Below are 24717 nucleotides of genomic sequence, written 5' to 3'. Positions count from 1 at the left end.
GCTGCCAGAGATTCCCCCCCCCCCCGGGCAACCCCCTCTGGGGTGTCCCAACTGCTTTCCCAGTGACACGCTGGGACTCCAAGTGCTTTTCAACCAGCATCTAATTCCATCCGACCCACCTGAGATTTCAGGCAAAATCCCGGACGTGAGGCCAGAGGAGTATCCCTTGCTGAAACCCAGGGGCTGCCCACAAAGCCACCCTAGCGTGGCAACCTCGCCTCCCTTCCCTCCTCCCTTCATGCCCATTTCTCCAATCCCGGGCTGCCCAACGCCAGGAGCAAACGCCCGCAGCAGACTCCTGGGGTCCTTCACTTTCTGCTCCCTGGCGGTGCAGAATCGAGATAGCTGCGGCAATCCCTGTTCACCGCCACTGGCCCAGATACAGACAGACAGTGAGGGTGCGTCGGCTTTGGGTTTTATTTAGATGTACATTTCTTTGGACATTATCTGCAGCCCTGGGGCTCCTGCTAAGTGACCACGCTGGCCTTTGCTCTTCTAAATGTAGACAGTCCAGCTTCTAGCAGTCCCATGCTGGCACATACCACCGGTCACTTCCTCCCATGATCCAGTCTAGCTGCCTTCTCTTCTTCCAAACAAAAATCCAGATGGGTGGACGTGTGATTTCAGATCAGAAAATGTCACCAGGGAAACAAGACACTATAACTCTGTTGGGTTTAAGCTATTGAGCGTGGAAGGTGGGCCTGGGAAAAACCAACACAATCATGTTAGAGGTCTGACCTGGTTTCTCTAGTGTCTGAATGAAAGACATTCACACAGTAACATCAATGTCCATAGAGTACATTTCACGGAAATGGAGTTTAATGCTAAAAACAAATGAACACCAGTACCGGGCGTCTAACAACCTTTTAGTCTCCCCAGACACTCCTGCTACACCAGGGCTCTGAAATGCAGGGAGGAAGACACACGAAATATCGAAGGATTTGACATGGCTTTCCCATGACATATTTAATGCGGATTTTACATTTTGGCACGTTTCCCTCCAAAGCATCCTGGCTGGAGAGCACAAACGCCGTAGATGGCTGAGGCCAGAAGGGACCCTTCTGACGTGCAGGAGCTCAGATTAGCCCAACAGGCCGAGAACTTCACTACAAATTAGAAACAAAAAGCCTGACGTTCAGCTGTGCTGAGCACCTACAACTTGTGTCCGATTTGTAGGTGTTCGGTGCCTCTGAATATCAGGATGTTAATGTATGAATTACTATTATTGAGGTAAGAAACCAATGCGAATTACCCAGTGTCTCAGCCAAGGGTGGCTCTTCCCATGAAAAAGGAGGGCAAGGGCTTGGGGGCAGTGGGGAATCGCCCACCCCAGGAAGCAGAAGGAGCTCTGCACCCACCTTGTCTTGACATCACAGAGCAGGATTGAAGTTACTCCCAAATGGAGTGTCACTGGTTTCTTCACTCTTCCCATCCACCACAGAGGGGTCCTGGAAAAGCAGGAAGGAGCCTAGATTCAGTGCTGCTCCAGAGAGCAGAGGCAAGTGCCTCATCCCATCCCTTGTAACTCTCTAACCTGCTCTCTAACAGAGGGGGAGGGAATGAGGGAGCTCAGGAACCATCTGTGGTTCAGGGTATTATACCTGGCTTGAAACGCCACACTCCCAGCCCCGGAGAAGGCACACGGCCACTGAGTTCCAAAGGATGATCACCCAGGCCAGCACTGAAAGGCACAAAGCTACAGCCTGGTGGAGAATGAGACACACACACAAGGCTGTGATCAGATGGGAATGAAGGCAAAGGAATGGGGATGTACAACAAACAGCAAGCGGTGCCCTCTCTGTAGGAAACATAGAAGCAAGGAAGGCAGGGGACAGTCCATAGGCTCCTGTCAATCCTGTAAACTCCTTGGTGCTGGGACAATCTGTTTGTTCTAGGTTTGTACCGCACTTACCACAATGAGGTCCTGGTCTAGGGTAATACAATCAATCAATCATGATATGCCATATTCCCCAGGCCTCTCAACTGCCCTTCGTTGTGAGGCAGCCCATTCATTCCAGCACCAAAGCCCCCATGTCACGTAGAGATGTGGAGCCCCCTCTCGTTGACTGCTGACAATTGCTTACAGCAGCATTCAAGACTCATCAAAAGAGGCCTTTAAGAATCTCACCCCATTTTCAGTTTTCGGCCGGAATCATTTTGGTGGTGACCCTCATTGTGTGTCTATGCCACATCGTGTCCTACCCACCTCTGGCCTCAGCGGGCTGAAAGATGGAGTGCTTCTCTCTGACCGTCTGTTCTTAGAGAACCAGCTAGAGACTCTAGGACACTGAGATGACCCTGAACAGTGGTTCTCAACTGTATCCATATTGCCCCCTCCGCTCCCGTCCACTTAGCTGGGATCTAAACAACCCCGGGTTGATAGTTCAGGGTGGAATGGACTTTCAGACAGGTTGGGTGCTTAATCTGTGAGTGCAAGTTCAGTAACTTGGTGCAAATCCATCCAAATAGTGATTTGCATGAGCAATTACCTGATGCATGCACAGGCCACTGTCTGAGAATCTGTCCTCACAGCGCCTCATTAGCTCCATTACAGAAGGGGAAACGAGCACCCATCTCTGCAAGAGCCTTTGAGATGAAAGGCGCTGCACAAGTGCAGAGCATCATTATATCGTAACAATCCTTCAGAAAGAGGAGGACGGGAACAGAGAGTCTAAAAATACATTTAGTTGGAGCAGGCAAGAGCAGTTCAGATTCCCCAGCCTAGAAGGGAAATAAAGTTTGATCATCACGAAGCTAGTCAGGGATAACGCTTGGGAGTTATTCTGGGGTCTTTTTTTAAAAGTACATTTTTTCCCAGCTGTAAAATAAAATGTAAGAAATACCTAAAACCATCTATTTCCACTGGGGATGGGAAGAATAGTTTCATTGTTAAAACAGGGCCATTTATGCACAGTCTGTGCTGGCAAAGAAGTGGTCAGTGATATTAACTCTTCACATGAGTGCACCTCAAGTTCTTAACGGCTGTAGGTGAATAATTACATAGAATCTGGCCCAGTATCTCACAGTTGAGAGAAGGATGAAAAGGGAGCCACTGGCTGCTTCCCTGATCCTGGACAGGTTCTCTTTGAAAAGGCTGATCTTCAGAAAGACCTGGAAGTGTAATAACCATCCCGAGGTGAACAGAGGTTCTTTAAATACATTAGGAGCAAGAGAAAGATGAAGGAAAGTGTAGGTCCTGTACTTAGAGGGGAAGGAGAGCTAATAACTGATGTCATCAAGACGACTGAGGATTTTAATGCCGATTTTATTTCAGTATTCACTAAAAAGGTTAATGGTGCCCAGATACTCAACACAATTAATATTAACAACAAGGAGGAAGCAATGAAAGCCAAAACAGAGAAAAAATAGGTTAAAGAATATTTGGATACGTTAGATATATTCAGGTCACAGGGCTTGATTAAGTTCATGCTAGGGTACTTAAGGATCTAGATGAAGCAATCTTGGAAACATTAGCAATTATCTTCAAGAACTCGAGGAAGAAAGGTCAGGTCCCAGAAATCCAGAGAAGGGCAAACTTAGTGCCTATCTTTAAAAAGAGGAACAAAGGGGACCTGAAGAATTATAACCCAGGCAGCCTAACTTCAACACCTGGAACGATACTGTCCATCAGTTTGTATGCAGCTAGCGGATAATAATAAAGGAGAAGGTTAAGAGGTGACATCTAAGTATCTTTATGGGGGAACACATATTTGATAATGGGCTCTTCTATCTGGCAGAAAAGTATAACATGATCCAATGGCTGGAAATTGAAGCTAGATAAATTCAGATTGAAAATAAATGATACATTTTTAATGGTGAGAGTAATTAACCATTGGAACAATTTCCCAGGGGTCGTGGTAGATTCTCCATCAATGACAATGTTTAAATCAAGACTGGATGTTTTTCTAAAAGCATCTGCTCTAGGAATTATTTGGGGGCAGTTCTCTGGCCTGTGCTACAATGGTTCCTTCTGGCCTTGGAAGCTATGAATCTTGAATAAGGTTATAAGCAATACCCAGCATGGACTTGTCAAGAACAAATCATGCCAAACCAATCTAATTTCCTTCTTTGACAGGGTTTTTGGCCTTGTAGATGAGGGGGAAGCAGTAAACATGCTATATCTTGATTTTAGAAAGGCTTTTGATGTAGTCTTATATGACATTCACATAAGCAAACTAGTGAAATGTGGTCAAGATTAAATTACTATTAAGTGGGTGCATAACTGATTGAAAGACTGTACTCAAAGAGTAGTTATCAATGAGTTGCTGTCAAAATGGGAGAGCATACCTAGTGTGGTCCCGGGGGGCCAGTACTATTCAATATTTTAATGAATGATGTGGGTAATGGAGTGGAGAGTATGCTTATAAAATCTGCCGGTAACACCAAGCTAGGAGGGGTTGCATTTCAAGAACTTTGGAGGACAGGATTAGAATTCAAAATGATCTTGACAAATTAGAGAATTGGTTTAAAATCATCAAGATCAAATTCAATAAAGACAAGTGCAAAGTAATTCACTTAGGAAGGAAAAACCAAATGCCCAATTTCAAAATGGGGAATACCTGGCTAGGTGGTAGTACTTCTGAAAAGGATATGGGGCTTTTGTGGATCATAAATTGAATACGAGCCAACAATGTGATGCAGTTGCAAAAAAGGCTAATATAATTCTGGGGTGTATTAACAAGAATGTTGTATGTAAGACATGGGAGGTGACTGTCCCACTCTATTCTGCACTGATGGGGCCTCAGCTGGAGGACTATGTTCAAATCTGGGTGCCACTCTTTAAGAAAGATATGGACAAATTGGAGAGAGTCCAGAGGAGAGCTAGCAAATGATAACAACCCTGACCTATAAGGAAAGGTTAAACAATCTGGGGATGTTTCATCTTGAGAAAAGAAGGCGGAGGGGAGATCTGATAACAGTCTTCCAAATATGTTCAGGGCTGTTAGAAAGAGGACAGTGACCAATTATTCTCAGTGTCCACTCATGGTAGGACAAGAAGTAATGGGCTTAATCTGAAGTAAGGGAAATTTAGAAAGTTTACCTAACTATAAGGATAGTTAAACTCTGTAATAGGCTTCCAAGCCTCCATCATTGGAGGTTTCTAAGACCAGGTTGGACAGAGACTTGTCAGGGATAACTTGATCCTGCCTCAGTGCAGGGGGCTGGACTTGGTGACTTCTTGAGGTCCCTTCAAGCCCTATTTTTCCATAATTCTATTATTCTAACAGTCAGAGGATTGTTTCTGGCATTTGGAGAACTCTGCCTGCAAAAGTAAGTGCCCAGTATGAAAATAGGGAAGACTAATATATGAAAGGTGACCAGCAATGGGGGACGATTCCCGTGCACCAGTTCGCATTCTCTTCCCTTCCCACTTCTGCAGGGATTTATTGCTGCAGCTTGGCCAGCAGCACTGTCTCCTCTGGATCTAAAGGACACAAGTTACACCAGGTTTTGGAGTCAGACCCATTGCAGCTGCTGCAGTGCAGTGGTAGGGTGGTGCTGAACTGGTCTCAGAGCCTTCCATGGGTAAGGCATTGAATGAAGATCCCACCCACCCATCCATGGTGACTATCCAGAAATTAAAGATTCCAGAACATTTCTTGAATAATAGAGGAAAAAAGCCCAGCACTTACATTTAGAGAAAAACAGGTTTTTCAGTTCACTGACAATGCCAAAAATTGGGGAGAGGGGAGGGATTATTTCTGGTCAAACTCAAGAAAAAATGTCCAGTGAATTTTCAGTGAATCAAAAAGTCCATAAAAAGATCATATCAGGCCAAACTAAATGTTTTTCTTCAACCCAAAATGAAATGTTTCATTTCAGTTTCAGGCTTCTTGACAAACCTTTTGGTATTGTTCCTTTAATAACATTAAAAGACATTTCTAAACAAAAAATGTCATTTCAGACCAAGTATCAGAGGGGTAGCCGTGTTAGTCTGAATCTGTAAAAAGCAACAGAGGGTCCTGTGGCACCGTTAAGACTAACAGAAGTATTGGGAGCATAAGCTTTCGTGGGTAAGAACCTCACTTCTTCAGATGCAAGGTTCTTACCCACGAAAGCTTATGCTCCCAATACTTCTGTTAGTCTTAAAGGTGCCACAGGACCCTCTGTTGCTTATTTCAGACCAAAAACATGGAAACACTTTATTTTGAAAATGCCCAAATCGAATGTGGATTATTTCTGGGGGAGGGGGAGAATTCCAGCCACAACAATTGAGGTGAAACTGACACAAACGTTTCCTTGTTGCCAAATCTGCATTTTTTCCCCATTAAGAAAAAAAACACCTGGATGAAAACTTGTTCCCAGTTCCATTTCATTCTCTCTCTGGGTGTAAAACTCTGGAAGTATCCGAGGGGGAGCCGTGTTAGTCTGGATCTGTAAAAAGCGACCAAGAGTCCTGTGGCACCTTATAGACTAACAGACGTATTGGAGCATAAGCTTTCGTGGGTGGATGCCCACTTCTCAGCTGGAAGGTTTCCTGGATCACTTCCCAATGCCACACAATGTATTGCTAACGCACCCACACTAATGTGCAATCAATGGACACCCAGCCGGAGTGACAACAGATAGCCTCAAACTGAGGATCTCACTGACCTGGCTGCAGCCAGATGCCACAGCTAGTCCCCCCTCCGCGCTGCCTTTGGCGGGACTGGCACCGCAGTCGCTTGGGTCAACCTCCTTCTTGTTCTCGGCTGAGCTGTCCGAGGTGCTGAATGTCTCAGCTGGGACAAAGCAAGTGGCTTCTTCTGGGACAAAGCAAGTGGCTTCTTCTGTCTCGGTAGCTCCCCTGCCCTGGGCTGCGGATTCAGCTGGGGTGTCAAGGGCATTTCCCGTGGGATTATTTTGGAGGGCAAGATTTGGGGCGATCATTGGCAAGGCGTTGCTAGACACGGCAGCTTCTGTCCCGGACCCCTGAGCGTCTCCCATGATGCATGATACAGCAGCCCCATCTGAACCAGCTGCATCCTTCTAAAAAGCAAACACCAGGGAGGGGGAAAGGGAGGCAGCGAGAAAAGCTGTAAGGGAAATGCTCGGGTGGGGAAGGAATTTATATCAGATGCCTTCTAGAAACCTTGTCAAGACGTGGGGGAGATGGGCCGAATGACCTGACCAGGATTTTTCCTTCTCAAACATCTCTGACAATGGGTCAGAAGGATGCTGCTTCAGGGTCCAGGGTCTTTAATGACACCATCTATCACTGGAACAAGGGTGGGTTGGGGGCAGGATTTCATGAATCCTGAGCTCCTCCACTCCCTCAGCTCTGCAGCTCCTCTGTGAAGCACTTTCAGGATAGCATAGGATGGGGGGGATTAAGTTGGGGGGGGTGCAAACAGGTCTCAGGACAGTCACAACCACCAGGTTGCTCAATGGGGGGAGAGGCGGGTTCTGGTCTGGAGAAGATGAGGGCCATTGGCCTAGACCACCCTAACGGGGATTATATTACACATGTGCACATTGACACGTCACACACACTTGACTATGCATACACGCGTCACTCGTATGTCACGCATGAGTGTGTCCCTGGCTGTTGAGAGGACAATCCTACCACAGCACGTGCGTGGCCCGGGTCCTTCCGCATCCCTGTTGTAGTGATCAGGAGAGTCCTGAAACCATTACCTGCTGGGCAGTGCCCGGCTCTCTCTCCGCTCCCTCTTTGCCAGCTGGGACATCCGACTCCGCAGCTTGAGATGAACCTGGTAGTTTGGCCATGGCATCAGTTTCCCCAGCAGTTTCACTCTCTGCCTCCTTTAACATCAGGGCTTTTCCTTCGGCCTCCTCTTCCTTTCCATCCGCAGGGATGTTCAGGGGCTCCTCTCTGCCCTCACTGTTGGCCACTTGCCCTTCTGCCACAGACTCTGCTGCTGCACCTTCAGCATCCCCCCACACCGCGTCTTCCTCTCCTTCCTCTGCCCCTTCTTCAGACTCATCAACTACAAGGATAATACAGAGCCCTGGCAGTGTGAAAGGGATGCAGACAGCACCTAGTCCAGATGGGCACAGACCCCTAGATTTCATAGGGGCTGGCCGTCAGCAGAACTGTCAGCTGAGGACGTCTCAGAGCAGGGGAACCCCTTGGTCTATCCATTTACAGGGAAATAGGAGAATTACTGAAAATACCCAGTGGTCCCTCCCCAGTGTGAATGGATTCTGGGGAAGAACAACTCAAATGGGGATTCTGCTGACGGGGAAGGAGCCGAGCTGGATTCCTGTACCCAGAATGGAATAGAGACTGGAACCCGGATCCAAAGCCCATTGGGGTGAATAGGAACCTCTCCACTGACTTCAGTGGGCTTTGGATTCAACCCTGGGTGCTTCCCTTTAGGAGGAAAAGGTTCCCCAACTGAACACAGCACAAAGGTACCAAGAGGTGCTGGTTCTGTGGCATCCTACACCACGTCTCTCATTCTCTTTGCTCACCAGCTGTCTCCCTCCCTGCCTCTTTCCTTCACTCATTCATGAGAAATGCATCCAATGAACACAGCACTGCACCTCCAATGCGTCCATCCCAGGACACAGAGTGGAGAACCCCAAGGAGGCGGCTTTCAGAGGAGCAGCCAACGGGCCTCTGGTAGGTGTAACAGGGACAAACGTCCAATGCAAGGAAAAAGGCTCTCGGCTCCTCCCCGACAAAGACAGGACAACGGCTGGATTCTGACACCCTTGCTGATATTCAGGAGTACACATTGTCCCACTGAAATCAGCGACCGGTGAAATGGACAAGGTGGCAGAACTGGGACACAAGTGACATTAGAATCAAGAAAAGGAGGAAAGTTTTTACACTGGTTGAAGTAGCCCCCGATACCACGGTGAACGGAGCATTGTGAGCATACAGACAGACCAGCAAACCCTCCTCTCCAAGGCTCCCATTTCTGACCAGCCCGGATCATTTCCTCTCACCTTTAATGAAGTCCAACTGATACAGCACCCGCTCCTCGGCATTGAAATCCACAGCATAGTGCTCCATATTGTCATAACCAGACTCCAGCGCCTCCACTTCACAGCTCTGGGTCACCTCGGAAATTCTGGGAAAGGAAATGAAGATACGATCCCAGATGATCCAGTCCCTCAGAGAAATTGGGGTCAGAATGTGAACATAAAAATAGGGAGTTCTACTTACTTCTGTATGAGAACTTTGGAATTCTGAGTAGCCAGAAAAAGAAAAGAGAAGAAAGGTGAGATTATGGGAATAGAACTAAAATCAAGGTAAAAACTTGGCGAGTGTGTGAACATTTGTGTGTGTGTGAGAGACACACACACACACACACACAACAGATGGAGTTCCCACATAAGAACAGCCACACTGGGTCAGACCAAAGGTCCATCTAGCCCAGTATCCTGTCTTCTGACAGTGGCCAATGCCAGGTGTCCCAGAGGGAATGAACAGAACAGGGAATCATCAAATGATCCATCCCGTCGCCCATTCCCAGCTTCTGACAGAGGCTTGGGCACCATCCCTGCCCATCCTGCGCCTTATAAAGGATTCACACTGTGTATAAATCCAATACAACACATTTAGGGTTTGGCTTAATTGTGAACGCAAACAACAACAAACAAGCACAAAGCCCAGCCCAAGGGCTCTCCTCGAGCCTGGCTGTTCTTAGGGTTTTCCCTACAGAAGCTGTCTGCTCAACAGCCTAGTTTCCTCTGCCTTAAAAGTGGTGCCAACTCCTTATTCCAGAGCCACACCTTCCTGCACTTGAAGGATCTCAAGCAAGAGGGTGACTCCAAGCTATCAAGGTGGTGGTGGGAAAGGAAGATATGACTCCATTCCCATGGCACTGAGTTGCAAGCCTGCCTTGAAAAGCAATGATTGCTTGTATTTTAAAGCCAGTCTTGTCCTACTCATGACTTCCCCCTACCCTGTTGATCTCTTGGCTCTAGAAAACAAAGCATGCTGGTTCTCCGTGGCAACAGGAGACCCAAGATTGAACAAGGGGACCACGGCCACTCAGCCTCCTGCTACGTTACCTGCACAAAGACGGCCATCTGCAGCTCCTCCATGGACTGCAATGCTGCATCCACCAGCTTGGAGGATGACTCGGTGTGTTCACTGTACGACCTGGTGAGGGACTTCAGGTGCTGGGTCTTCTCCTCCTGTTCATAGGTGATCCTCTGCAGCATGATCTTCCTCCTCTCCTCCAAGATGGCATACATGCGGTCAAACTTCTCACACAGAGCCTGCTTCTGGGCCTTGCCATTGTCCTGCTCGAAGGATGCAAAGAGCACAGTCACCAGCTCAATTGGCTTGGCTTAGACATCGGTTTCGACAGTTGATTCATGAGGTGAGGGGCCCGGGCTGAATATACTTTTTCATTAGTAATACTAGAGCTGAAATTTGTATTGAGCATTTCAAAAAAAAAAAAAAGGATTCCAATGCCCCCCAAAGCTATAGAGGATGAAGCATGATTTCATAATTGAAGCAAAGATCTGGGTAGAGTGAAGTGAAAATTGGAATTTCCATCCCGTGGGAAATTCTGATAGTTTGACATTTGCTTTAGTTGGGATGAAGTTGACATCTCAAAAAAAATTCACCCAATGAAACCTTCCCAAAAATGCCAGTTTTGAAACATCATTTCTGGAGTTCATTTCCTGTGCCACAGTCAAGTGACTCCCATAATGCACTATGCTGCTCAGTCAGCTGAGATCAACATGCATCATGGGAGATGCAGTCCAGATAAGGAGCCTGCCCCATATGAGAGAATGGGAACATAAAACACCCAAACTACATCTCGCATGAGACGCCACAGTTCTATAGGCAAATACAGTCTAATGTTGGACTGACTCAAAATGAAATGTTTCAGGTCAGCTCACCAAACCAAAATATTTCAAGCTGGGTTGACTGAAAGCAAAATGAAGTATTTCATATCCTTTATCCCAATGGAAAATTTAAAATATTGAGCAAACACAAAAAACAGCAAAGACCTTTGACTTTGCTGAAACTACAGGTCATTTTGACAAAAAATTCCTGAGAAGCTTAGCTGTGGGAGTCAGGACTCCATGGTTCTAATCCCAGATCCACCACTGTGTGATCAAGATACATCCCCACTGCTTCGCAGCCTCCCCAACTGCAAAAGGGGATAATGAACTTCTCTACCTCACGGGGAGGTTGGGAGGCTTAATTCATTATTGCCAGTAGAGCCCTTTGACAGCCTCAGATGGAAGGTACCTTAGAACGATATCTTAGGCACTTGGCCGCTGAAATGCAGCCCCACAAAAGCCAGCTAGAGAAACATCACTCATTGTATCACAGTGCAAAGAAAAAACTATTAGGGCATAACAGTAAATTCCTGTCATGGAGTGTCCATGCAGAGCAGACCGGGACTTTGGCTTTCCAGGTCGTCTTCAAATGCAGCAAACTAAAGGAAAAATGCATCTGTGCCAACAGCAGGAGCTTCCAAACTATCTGGGCCTAACGAGCTTCCCCTCTCTGAGCTCAGAACTGTTTTATGTGGTTCCCCCTCCTCCTCCCCAAACAGGATCCTGAAGACCTGCATGCAGTACCTCGATGTTCTTGCATATGCCTTGCAAGTTATCGATGAAGACCTGGATTCTGTCATTGGTGGCCACAAGGGCTCCAATCCCATCTGTCAGCGCAGACTGTGGGAAAGAGAGAGAGCGCTCAGATCATTTACCATTCAGCACCGAGAACATGGCCAGCAACACACAAGACACCAGGAGAAGATGGTCCAAGCTCCAAAGAGCCTGCTGCTGTGACAGCCCATTCCCTTGTTCACTACCACCCTGGTTCCCAGCACGAGTGCCTGCTGTGGTGGAAGGCAAGCGTCACATTTTCAAAGACAGAGAATGGCTTCATGCTGTCACCATGTGTGTAGTGTTCCCGAGCACCTCTTCCGGGGGGTGCTGAATAAATAAGACATCAGTATCTTCCCACCCCACCCCAAGACCCATCTAAGTCTCTGTACATCTGTTGACAGCACTGTCCCCACCAAAAACAAACAGTCTGGCTTTGAATTTCTCTCACCAAGTGCAAGTTAGAGTGTAGGACTGGAATCAGGAGACCCACAGCATCCTGATCCCAGTGTGACTTTGAGGAAGTCATGGTCTTACCTCCATACGTCAGCTTCTCCATCTGTTAGGAGGAGATAACATATGCCTGACAGGGATGTTGTGAAACTTAATTAATGAGCATAAAAGTCTTTGAGATCCTTAGGTGGACAGTGCTGGCATACTGTGTGCACCATCTCCCTACCTCCCCCACACCCCAATGAACCTCTGGTCTATCTTGTTGCATGTTCTGCATGGTCCCTATATACTAGTGGGGTGAATGAACAGTAACACTGAACTCAGCACCTGAAGCTTCTGAATGGTCTTCTCTAGTGGGCAGGACCTACACTGGATGCAGTGGGAGAACTGCTGGTATATAGGCATAATTTTAAATCTTCATTTTGTCTAGGACCCTCGCAGCAGAGCCTGGAGTGGACAGAAGTCTGCGCTCTGCAAGAACGAGATGCCCAACGCTCTCCCCTCCACCCTGGTAGCAATGATCCAGGTACCAGGCAACCCTGTGAGCAAATGCCAGGGAGAGGCCAACCTTCTGTTTCATGTAGATGTCCGACAGGGGAGCTACTTCACACTCCTTGTGCTCCCCGAAAACCTTGCAGAGGGAGCAGGTGGGCACCCCACACGTCATGCAGTAGATGTTGATCTTTTCTTCCTCATGCTCTTCGCAGCTTGGGTGTTCTGTCTTTAACAGAGGTCTGGAGCTAAATGGGGGGAGATGGCATATGAGAGAGAGGCGGAAAGGTGGAAAGTCAAGATGGGGTTTTATTTTTTCTTCCTCCTACCAGTGCCAAGGCCTGAAGCCCAATAGGGTAGATGCTGAGAAGTCAGTACTGAGACCCAGGCTCCAGGGCAGAGGTGGGCAAAGTATGGCCCACGGGCCACATCCAGCCCATGGGACCATCCTGGCCCTTGAGCTCCTGGCCGGGGAGGCCAGCCCCCGGCCTCTCCCCTGCTGTCCCCACTCCTCCGCAGCCATGCCGCCGCGTGGGCAGCGCTCTGGGCGGCGGGGCTGCGCGCTCCTGCAGGGCAGCGCGGCAGGCTCCGGTGGGAGGTGTGGCTCCAGACATGCTGCTCTGAGCGGCATGGTAAGGGGACCGGGGCTGGGGGGTTGAATATGGGGCAGGGGGTTCCAGGGGGCAGCCAGGGGACAGGGAGCAGAGGCGGTTGGATGGGGCAGAGGTTCAGGGGGGCAGGGAATGGGGAACAGGGGGGATTGGATAAGGGGTGGGGCCCAGGGGGCGGTTAATGGCGGGGGTGGTCAAGGGACAAGGAGCGGGGGGGTTGGATGGATTGGGGGTTCTGAGGGTGGCAGTCAGGGGGCGGGAAGTGAGAGGGGGCAGATGGGGGCAGGGGCCAGGCTGTTTGGGGAGGCACAACTTTCCCTACCCGGCCCTCCATACAGTTTCACACCCCGATGAGGCCCTCAGGCCAAAAAGTTTGCCCACCCCTGCTCCGGAGCAATGGAAACCAACCAGCTGCAGCGCTAGGTGAGCAGTGCCCTCTGCTAGGAGTTCTGCACTGGTGTTAGCACCACAGAGGCTCACCTCATTTCCGTCCTACCAAAATCAGCAGGAACAGGAAACGAACAAGGGGAGGCAGCATCCAGTGGATGGGAGGAGGTCAGGAGATCTGGGTTCTGCTTCCAGTCCCCAACTGAGGCCCAGACACTTCCCACTCTGTGCCCCTCACCCCCTTGGTCTGTCTTGTCTACTTATGCTGTAAGCTCTTTGGGGCAGGGACTGTCTCTCACGATGCGTACGTACATCAACGGGGCACCCCAGCTCTGCTGACTTTAGTAAGGAAGCTTCCCCCCTTTTTTACTTCTGTTAGCCCTGCAGAGCCAACCCAGCTGAGAGCGGGAAAGCAGGGTTCTATTCCCGCTTGTGGGTCATCAACAGACTCGTTTGCTAAGTTCTACTTGCAGACGTGCAAACGCCCCGGAGGCAAAGGTACTATAGAAAGCAGTTTGGCCTGTAAGACCTTTAGTACAAGGTGATGATGCATGAAAAGGAAAGACCCCAGGTTCTCTCTCAGATCCCACAGTGAGTTAACAGTTAGAAAAACTCTTTTTTTGACTTATAAAGTGGGCAGGTTTGATCTGGAGTTCCCATCTCGTTTACACAGAGGCAGTCGAGTCTGTCGTAATCTACGGAATCAACGCTCTTACGCAGAAGACATTGATTAAAGAAAACAGTGACAACTAAAGACACAACCAGGCTTCCACACAGGCTGATGTTTAGCTTCGATTCTTTTCTTTACCAGGGAGTGGAGCCTGTCTGGAACTCTACACAGTACACAGAGACCTCTAATGGCTGAATAATATTTTGCAAGGAGACACGTTACAGAGTCTGCAGGCTGTACCGATTCTCTCTCTCTCTCACACACACACACACCCTGTGTTGGGATACCTCGCTGACTCCTGTTTGTAAATATCAATGATGTTCTCCACTAGTAGATTCCTCTGCAGGCCATAGACACCGTGCCTGTCCAGCACCACTTCATGGCGACAGGATGGGCAGCGAAAGCGGCCTGCGGAGCCCAAGGTTGTCCCACGAGACTGAAAGACAAAAAGGATCTTCATTAGATGCCGTTACAGGTGGGTTGCTCAGCTGGCCACAGACTGGTTTGATAGGAATCACATGACCCAAAGCACCCTCTGCCAACCTGTCACATAGGAAGCAAAATGAGAAGAGGGTGCACTTTTAAAGGGAGGGATTGCAGTGCAGCAGCTAAGTGTAAACACAGGATATTTAATAGCCCAAAGGCAGGTGATGAAAATCCCCCAGGACAACAGAAGGGTTGGAATAAGAATATGCATAACCCCTCAGCTATGCTGAGCCATCCGCACATGACTCAAGAAGATAATTCTGGTACTGCTACCAGAAAGAAAACCTTCTCTTGAAACATTAAGTTATTCCACTCAGTTCTTCTCAGTTAATTTCAATCAGATAAGGAATTAGCCCTTCAATGTCAGTGGTGATCATGCAAAGAGCCATGAAGGAGTTAAAAAGCTATTAAGTATCAGGGGGTAGCCGTGTTAGTCTGTATCTACAAAAACAACAAGGAGTCTGGTGGCACCTTAAAGACTAACAGATTTATTTGGGCATAAGCTTTCGTGAGTAAAAACCTCACTTCTTCGGATGCATCCGAAGAAGTGAGGTTTTTACTCACGAAAGCTTATGCCCAAATAAATCTGTTAGTCTTTAAGGTGCCAAAAAGCTATTAAAACTTCAGGGTATCACCATACCCAACTATCACCATACCCAACATTGCTGTCTGTTGTGATGTGAGAACATTAACACTTTATGCTGAGGGAGATCCTGATCCCATGGCCCAAGCACAGGATTAAAAGCATCTATATTGTGATCATGGCTCAACCAGATTCCCAGCATAGCCTTGTGCATGTCATTTCACCCATCAGTGACTCCATCTTCGCATCTGTAAAATGGAGACAGTAAGACTTACAGACCTGTCTCAGGTGCGGTGGTGCTTCTTAATAAAATGCCATGTGTTATTATGAATGCCCAGATTGCCACCAAAGAAAATGATGCGTCACTGAGCTGCCAACCTGCCAGCCCATCCCTTATGAACACACTAGATTAGTTTTTCCTAACATGTTTGGCAACAGCAGCCCCTCATGTCTATAGTCAGCTCACCCACATTTCTCACTCTTGTGCATACAGACATTGACTAAAGTTTCCCAAAAAGTCAAGCATTTTGTTAGAGGCCCGTTACACACAAACTTCTCTACAACACTGCTAGGTGTATGTTACAACTGCCTGGAGCAGACAACCATCATAGCTACTACTAGATCGCCTCTATGTTCTCTTGCCCCAGAAATGGAGCACTTCGCATTTTCGTACATTTTAAAAGGACATTGGTCCCTAAACAGGGGAATCAGATGCATGAGTAACACAAGCTGGGTCCCTCCCAACTTTCTGCTCAAGCTTTCTATACATTAACTTTATAAATAGACACTATTCCTTGTTTTGGGAGGGGGGTGCAGGATGGGGAAACATGGGACAGATGTAAAAGGATGGTCTTGTGGTCAAGGCACTTGACTGGAACTCAGATGATCGACATTAGTCCTGGCTCTGCACACAGGCTCCCGGGGTGACCTTGGCCAATTCATTTCACCTCTCTGCCTCAGCTCCCCATCTGTGAACAGGGGATAGTTCACTCCTACCTCACAGCAAACTGGGCTGTTAAGGTTCCCAGGTCCCTTGACAGAGGGAGCTAACACAGCCCTGACCAGCGGGAAAGGAGTTCAGTGGATTCATTTCCTTTACTAAGAGGATTGTGTGTGAGAAAATTTAGCAGAAGCTGGAAAGGGTTGATGAAGAAGACAATTTGGGGGCACTCCCCTTTCCTACCCAAATGATCCATCCATATTCCAACCATATGACCTCTTCCCACCTACTTACAAACACAGACGCAGGACCCTGCAGTATCAATTGGATTAAATAAATTAAAAAACCCTCTCCCCAGGAGCAGAAGGCTGCAAGTGGGATTACTCACCTGAAATATGTCATTGGCACATTTCCGGCACAGGTTGTGCTGACAAGGCAGGATTACCACAGGTTTGGTGAACATCTCCAAGCAAATAGGGCAGATGAGCTGCCTCTCCAGGCTGTCGATGGGGTGATCCCTCCGATAGGAGTTGTATTCCATTTGGATCGACATGACAAGAAAGCCAATGCAGCCCTCGACTCTCCCTGCTCCCCCACCCCAGCAGCACTCAAGCAACAGAACAAGGAAGCACCAAGGAGGAGCCCAGGAAGATATGGAAGGGGAAAGCAGCCTACCACAATTAAGTGCTGGATGCAGCTGTTGGCCTGGTGGTCTCTGGGGCTCTGCTTCAGCTCCACTTTAGGACTCCAGGAATTTGATGGCTAAGGCTATTCCCCTCTCATGTTCCTATTAAGGTTCTTGCTCACTCGGTCTGACTTCATAGCCCAGTGTCAGTGTATTACCCAACAGAGACGTCCACTGTAGGTGGTGAAGCGAAAAAGGACGCAAGCACATTTGAATAAGTTCATACAGAGCCAGGGTGCACACATCCAGGCATCCAGTACGCATAAGCTCTTTGGGACAGGGGTTCCCCTAGTGCAAGGAAGCCCTAAAATCTGACTAGGGACCTTTGAGTGCTGCTGAAATATAAACAATGTGAGATTGAGAGCCCTTAAAAGAACAGGCAAGAGACAAACTCAGCAGTTTGATTAGGGGATGGAGAGAGGGTTGCATAATGGCTACTTCTCCTACCACAGCAGCAGTAGACTAACTGCAGGATAAATCTTGATCTTGCACAGCATCCATTACTGTGACTCAAATAAGAGGTTGCAAAGTGAGGAAGGATGATCCAGTGGTTAGAGCACTAGCCTAAGACTTGGGCGATCTGGGCTCAAGCCCCTGCCACAACCCTCCTGAAAGACCTTGGAAAGTCACTTATCCTCTCTGCCTCGGTTTCCCCATCTGTACAAGGGGGACAATCACACTGCCCTACCTCACAGGGTGTTGAGGATAAATACATTAAAAGATCGTGAGGTGCTCAGATAGTATGGTGTCGGCGACCACGTATCTAAGATGGAAAAGGCAACCTCTCCTTTTTAATGTGTTCTTGACAGACATTTGCACTGTTTTCCCACACCCTATGGATTCTTAGCTCTATCAAGGCAAAGATATGATGTGCTAGCTTACAGGCTTCACATGATGTATGCTAGTTCCCATTTTATTCAAATGGTCTCTTGTTATATGATAAAATAACATTTATGAAGGATTACTCCGGTAAAGATTAATAGAATGTTAATCTAAGCACATATACAAATAATTCATAAAAGCAAACAGAATAAATGTGTCATGAGGTTTATTTTCCATATGTAATTCTGGAAAAACCAACAGTCTGTTGGTAAAGCTTTATAAGTATATGCAACAATTCTGGACATTTATGGCAAGTTTTGCTTTTTTTTTTCCTTTTGAAAATTTAAGTTGTCTTCATGTATTTTACATGTTCAGTATTTTAAATGTGCCTACTTTTTGCATGTATGACACAAGGAACTAAAATGTAATGTTGCATTACATATCACAAAAGCCTTTTGAATCAAAATAGCACAATAGATTCTGGGATGTAGAGTTATGGGAGAAAAAAGTGAGTGATTTGGGGGTCGGAGGTGAGGAAAAGTTGAGAAACACCAGTGTACGAGCATCCTAAACCTGGTTATTTCAAGAAGGATATTTAAATACTCACATGAGTCAAGAGCCAACAGGTCTGTACACATTCAACAAGGGGAAAACCTTTAGTGAAATCGACTACAGGCAAAACTCCCCCTTCACCTGAAATCCAACCTACACCCCTACTAATTCCAGGCTCTTCTGAGTAGCAACCACCAAGTGTGTGGTGATGTTCATGATGTGAACAAGTGTTCAAAGGTGCTAGGTTAACACCCTCGGTGCTGTGGTTGACGTCGCAGAGTGATGCTCTCGGTAGCCAAAGAAAGTTGCATTAAAGAGGAAAGAAAAAACCCAAATGTTTCTGCATTGAAAACATTTATTTTACAACAGTGGTTTCAGATAATTTAGCAATCTTTATTTTAGTTTATACTGAGACATACATTACACATTACCATGCTAAAACATAAAATAATTCCTTCTGCTTTAACCGTATGTATGTACAGGAGCTCAGTAGTATCGAGTGTTACAATCCACAAAGTTCAGACAGCCACATCTACTTACATACAATTCAAAGTATGGTCCTTTAGTTACATAACAAAATATATATATGTCTATACATATATAATTGCTTTTCAGATGCTTTAATCCTTTGTTTTTACAACTGCTAACATTTTTTTAAACAAGGGCTTTTCCTTCACCCCACCAGAGCTGAAAAACAGTGCAAATGTGAAATGCATTCTCTCATTACATCTTCAGCTCCCACAGGCTTCATAAGAGGCCGATATGACAAACCCACAGTGAATTGCTCATCTCAGGGCCTTGCTCACATGCAAAATAAATATAAACCTTGTTGGATGTCTGTGACAAGGCAACCAATAGCGCCTCCTGTTCTACCCCAAAAAGTGGCAGAATGAATGGAATGACAGCAATTGGCTAAAGTGGCACACATGCACCAAAAAAGGAAACCTTAACAGCAAAAGTTTTTTGAGCTTGGCAAATGTCAAGGTTCATCTGTTGTGACAGACACAAATGTCATTTCAAACATTTAAGTAGCAAAAGGAACCCCTCCTTGATCCCTATAGATTTTCACATTTGTGCTGATTGCCATTAGCAAATAGAAAACCAAATGTGATTTGTGCATGTACTTTGTGTTCATGTTAGGAAACGCCTTAAGGGAAATGAGGCCCAAGGAGGACCACCTGGCGTTCTCTAACCAAGATGACTAGAAGTAATTTGGTGGTAGTAACATGAACATTGGCCATAATCTGTGTGGCTTTGAAGTCACCACTAGTTTTACGTTACAATTCATAATCAATTCCATGCCACCCTTTTGAATTCAGTCTGTTTGTAAGCAACAAAAATTGGGGTTACTGAACCAGACAGTGCAAAGGCATCTTATTATTCAAGATACAGTTATTCTAGCAAGGAAGGAAGACTTTGTGGACACAGAAGCTGAGAGGATTGCCCCTCCCCCTTACATATGGCATGACATTCTCATTCAAACACTGTATCTAATTCTATTCATACAATAGGATCTGTTCATTGTTTTCTTCACCTGCCATTCGCTGACAGAGCTCCTTCTTTTTCCTGCAGCTGAAAGGAGAAGTTGTGATTCTGGGCACACAAAACTAACTTCTTCACTTGTCTGGCTGAGAGTTCATAAGAATAGTGCTGGGAAGCAAATTTAATGTTTTACCACCAGACAGCAGCAGTACCAAGTGCACACATGTTGTATAAATATATACATATGTGCGTGCATACATACATACACACACACACACACACACGATATTGCAATCCCATACTTACAGCACAAGGTTTGGACCTCCTTGATTTGCAAACTACGTTGAATCCCCCACTGGACAGGGTACAGTGTAGCTAAAACCAGCACAGGAATCAGGAACTATCGATGTATTTTGTTACACCTCCAGTCACACAGTCTCATGGGACAGGATCAAAGGGCAGTTGACAGGATTCAAATAAGTCTTTCAATCTTTTGGCAACCACTGCTGCACACAAAATATGATCAGCAACTTTCCACAAACAACAAGGAAACATTCTTTGTTGGTTGTGAAAATGTAGTAGGGAAGAAGACAGCCATTAATTCTTGAGAAGTCTATTCGGGTTATATCTGTATGTAACCTATCGATACCCAGCATTTCCCTCTAGCAATAAACAGAATGGTGCATGTAATATTGGCATTTTACTTTCAAATGAAAATGTGTCTTCCCGAATTATGGAGTTTGGCGTGGCAGGCAAGAGACAAACAATTGCCCTAATGTAGCTTAGCCTTTGAAGAAAGCACCTTCTTGGAATGAAACAGGGACTTCAGGCTTGTAGTCTCTCATTTAGATAACACTGAAGTCTCCAAATGCGGTATGTGAAGCAGACTATCAGTTCTCACAGGTCTTGAACACTGACAAGATTTCCTGCCTTTTCCCTTCCCAATATAGCCAACAAAATTAAACTTTCCAAGCTATCAGTGGTATTTATTTTAAGGTGTATAAGCAGTTCAATGGTATGCTACAAACTAGAAGGCTCCCTCTATAGAAGGGAGCAGTGGCAAATAGTTATGTATGTTCAGTTTGTACCAACAAACTCACACTACAAACATCTGTACAGGAGCTGGGTTTCAGTGCGCTAGTCCACGGATTAATGCAGGCTGAACAGCACCCAGAGCTGTCAGTAAGACGGAGGAACTGCAGAGCGGCAGAAGCCTATCAATCTACCTAGCAAGGATCCCTTGTAAAAGCTGAGCCAATATCCAGTTGCACTAGGTAGGGAAAACTGCAGCACAAACCTATTTCCTAAATTATTTGGAAACGTCAAGAACACTGAAGGGGATCAGACAGATTCTAAGGGCACAGCCTAGTTAAGGAAACAGGGCACCTCTCTCAGGGCTGAGTACACCACCAATACTCAAAGTCTAGCCCTGTAAAAGCGCACACAGGTCCCACCACATTACATAAAATGACCTGTATAAAATGGACCAGGAACAAACTTCAATCAACTCCCTAACTTAGTTACATCTGTAGTGTAAACTGGCTCTGACAGGATGGGTTTTAAAAACGGTTGTCCTCGTTCTAGTACCACATTAACACCTTCTTTCTGAACAGGTTCTGCACATATAAATCTCAAAGAGCATCATATATTTTAAACACTGAGCACTAATATCTAAAGCAGTTTAAAAATGTTACAAATCTAAAAATAAGACTGAAGATATGGCTCTAAAATGTCACTGTATGGAATTAGCAGAAATCTACACATCATCAAATGCCATTAAGACGTTTACATAAACAAATTTATATACAGATAAATAGTTAACTTCCTACATACATTACCAATGAAATTAAACTGGCATTTAACAGGCACAGTGCCCCTTCATTCACCACAAGTGAAGATTTTGACTTGTCATTTGTTGCACTAGCTGAAGTTTGGGGATTTTCACATCCAGAGAAAGAATGGCGTCCAATAAATCCATCACCAGCTACTTCAATGGCAGTTCTGCCATTATGAAAAATTGATGGTATTTAAGTATTTGTTGATACTGAAGCAGCTGCTTTGTTTATATATTCTCTCTAGGATTCACAACAAAACTTGGAAGTAAAGTCGGTGGTCCTTAATATCAGTCACTAGTGTACTCTCCAGACTGGGTTGTCTCAAAAATCCCACCTCCTGGATACCAACAGCTATGTTTCTATCTACTAAGGGAGCTATTGTTCTGGATAGGTTTTATGAGCTAGATGGGAAAGACTAAACAACCTAAACAAAGACCTCAGGAAACAGAGAAAATTTCTCTTATAAAGTAACTTTGAAAACAAACAAACAAGTTTCAGTTTAACTCTGGCAACACATTTAACACAGAATAACGCTGCTTAGGTTAAGTGTTTTGGAAGGAAACATTCTGCATCTAAGCCAGTAATAATTGCCTCTAAGTTCACTTCCCTTTTAATTTCCCAGGTTTTGGTGCCTGTTGTAGCCTCCAAGTGCAGCTGCTATTCCAATTCGGGTAAGGACAATGCAGGCATCCCATAAAGTTTGGAAATGTTTGCTGCTTCTTAGCATGTCAGATGTTAGCTAAGGAACCACTATTTACATTTTGTACTCACTGGGGGGGGGGGGGGTGTACAAAGTTTGGCCATTTTGCAATTACAAAAGTGCAAGTAGTAGTTTTAGAGCTCGGGGTGTTCATGTATAATATATATGTCAATTAAAAATAAATGTGGCAAGTTATTTACTGGCAGGGCCCTTTTTAAAATAAAAACAAAGATGAAAAGGAGAATGGATAACTTTCAAGTCTTCTGGTTACATAATACAGTTTAACATCCTTTTTTGAAATAAACTACATTTAAAATAACCATGTGTTTCATATAAAAACTGAGAAATCAGGAAAAACAAAGGGATGACACTCCTACAACAAATCTTACACTGAAAAGATTTAAGATGTTAAAAAGGAAGGGAGGGAGTGCACTATGTCCTGAGATCAGCGTTCTGGTGTTTCCCTTACAACATAACCACATACAATGATGCACGGTCTGCTAATTTACTGTAGATGGATGTGGACACATCAACTGTTGAAAGGAAACTACCACTTTCTGAATTTGGGTCTTGCTAGGTAATTAAAAAGGAGGAAATTATGGACTTATATAGTGGATAATCAAGGATATCTAAATGTGTTACTAGTCTGAATCTTGTCGTCCCACCCCCACCACCACCACTGTGGTGCACTTTTAAATTTACCCTATCATGGCTCTTTTTCCAAACAGTGCAGAACATGAACTCGGGTGTCATCTTTAATTTTGTTTTTCTGATCTTCCTCAATTTCACAGTTTTAAGATTAGTTTGTATTTAAAAGTACACAGGGCTCCTAGACGGTGACATTGGTGACAAAGAATGCAGTAAGTTCTTACAACTGACTTCAGTGGAGTTTGAAGCTCGAGTTAAGAAGCCTTGTCCTGCATTTAATTCTCACATTGCACACAGAAACATCCTGACGACTTTACTGATGCAAATGAAGTGCTACAGAAACTAAGAAATAATATCTGCAATTTCAAAAATAACTAAAGATCAACACTAACTTGGATCCCTGATACAAGGAGTCACAACTTCTTCACATTAAAGTGACAATTCAAATGAACTGATGTTTTGCATCAGTACTTCTAGACAAGAGGAAGGAAGACTATTCTGAAGTGTAATTAATACATGTGGAAAGAGTCTTTCCATCATTTTACCAGCCCCTTTTGTCAGCTGTTCAGATAAATGTAGTTAACTTTTACCCAGTAGCATTCACTGACATGTACAGACCACAAAAGCAGCTTTGGCCAATAAGCTTCTAGGGAATTAAGTTTGCATATATATCCTAATGTTCTCCAGAGTAGAACATAACATTAAGTACAGGGTTAGGTAGTGTCTATACAAGGCCATTGTGACCCTAGTTTTGAGCTGGAAATTTATTCCCCATCCAAAGGGGTTAAATAAAGACTTTACTTAAGCAAGGATCTCAGATCAGATTGTGACTGATTTCTTGAGACTGCAAAACAGTTTTTTTCCTGATGCTAAATACCAAAACAAAGAGCAGAGCAGTAAATCACTGGTTGCCCCAGATATGCTGGTAATAGTGTCCAAGTAACTTCAAATTGGTAGGACTATCAACTGTACTCAAATGCTACAGGGGGCAAATGGCTCATAAAGGACTCTGCTATCTAAAATCTGTTTAGTTAAGTAGTGTTATAGATTCCCTTTTGACACCACACCAGGATCCAACATAGTCAAAAGCACACTTCTGCCTGCACCAGACTTACATGCATGCAATTGTGTTCATGAACCAGCCGTTTGGGGGGGGGGGGGGGGGGGGGGGGAGGGGTGTGAAGAGAGAGACTGCTTTTAGAACAACCTGATTCAGCACCGAGAGCTGAATTTTATTTTATTTTTTTTGCCTAGTACATTTGGCAGGATTTCAAGACAGAGGTTTTAAGTAATCTTTCACTATGTGCAAGGTTATAGTGAAAGATAATCACATGGACAATCCTGCACATCTGGACAACCACAAGCTACAACCTTCATAACAAAGAAACTATGCTAGGTTAGCCCAATTGTAGTGCTTTGCCCTGCTATGGCAAGAAACCTTAGTTCAGTTCCTGGGCTCTTCTTCTATAGGCTGGCAGGGCCACTTGAGCAGTGCTAAGCACTTTCTCCAAAGAGACCCCTCTGCCTTGTGAAAGAGCAGCATGGAAGAGTCCCAAAGGGAATGTTGGCTGGAAGGATGTCAGTCACTTTGTAGGGCCTGAAAAAGTGCGGTTGGGGCATGTGATGTGAAGAAACAGATGCAAAGGGAAGAGAGGAGAAGTGATGTAGACATAAAAGATCAAAGCAGAAGAGGCAGTAAGTAACTACCAAAAGCTCCCTAGTTGTTCCCCTAAATCCTTATTCAACATTTTCTAAAGAGAAATCTGTTAAAAGCAAAATATATAAGCAATTCAACTGCAAAGTAAATGTTTCTGTGACAGCTGAGCAAACCTAAAATTC

At 45.5% G+C, this 24717-nt stretch overlaps 1 protein-coding gene across 1 annotated transcript; it reads right to left on the bottom strand.

The window, feature by feature from the left end:
- Positions 1-541: 541 nt before the first annotated feature.
- LOC128846699 (tripartite motif-containing protein 54-like) lies at positions 542-16665 on the bottom strand. Its single transcript, XM_054045943.1, has 11 exons — positions 16543-16665; positions 14433-14581; positions 12554-12725; positions 11503-11598; positions 9970-10203; positions 9119-9141; positions 8899-9023; positions 7618-7931; positions 6595-6969; positions 1359-1448; positions 542-701 (listed from the first exon to the last, which is right to left on the bottom strand). Exons 1-10 carry the CDS (start codon positions 16615-16617, stop codon positions 1371-1373), a joined length of 1641 nt encoding a protein of 546 aa, XP_053901918.1. The 5' UTR covers positions 16618-16665; the 3' UTR covers positions 542-701; positions 1359-1370.
- Positions 16666-24717: the final 8052 nt, after the last annotated feature.

The sequence above is a fragment of the Malaclemys terrapin genome, chromosome 12, assembly GCF_027887155.1.
Source record: "Malaclemys terrapin pileata isolate rMalTer1 chromosome 12, rMalTer1.hap1, whole genome shotgun sequence".
Lineage (NCBI taxonomy): Eukaryota > Metazoa > Chordata > Testudines > Emydidae > Malaclemys > Malaclemys terrapin.
This window is presented reverse-complemented; position numbering and strand designations above follow the sequence as displayed.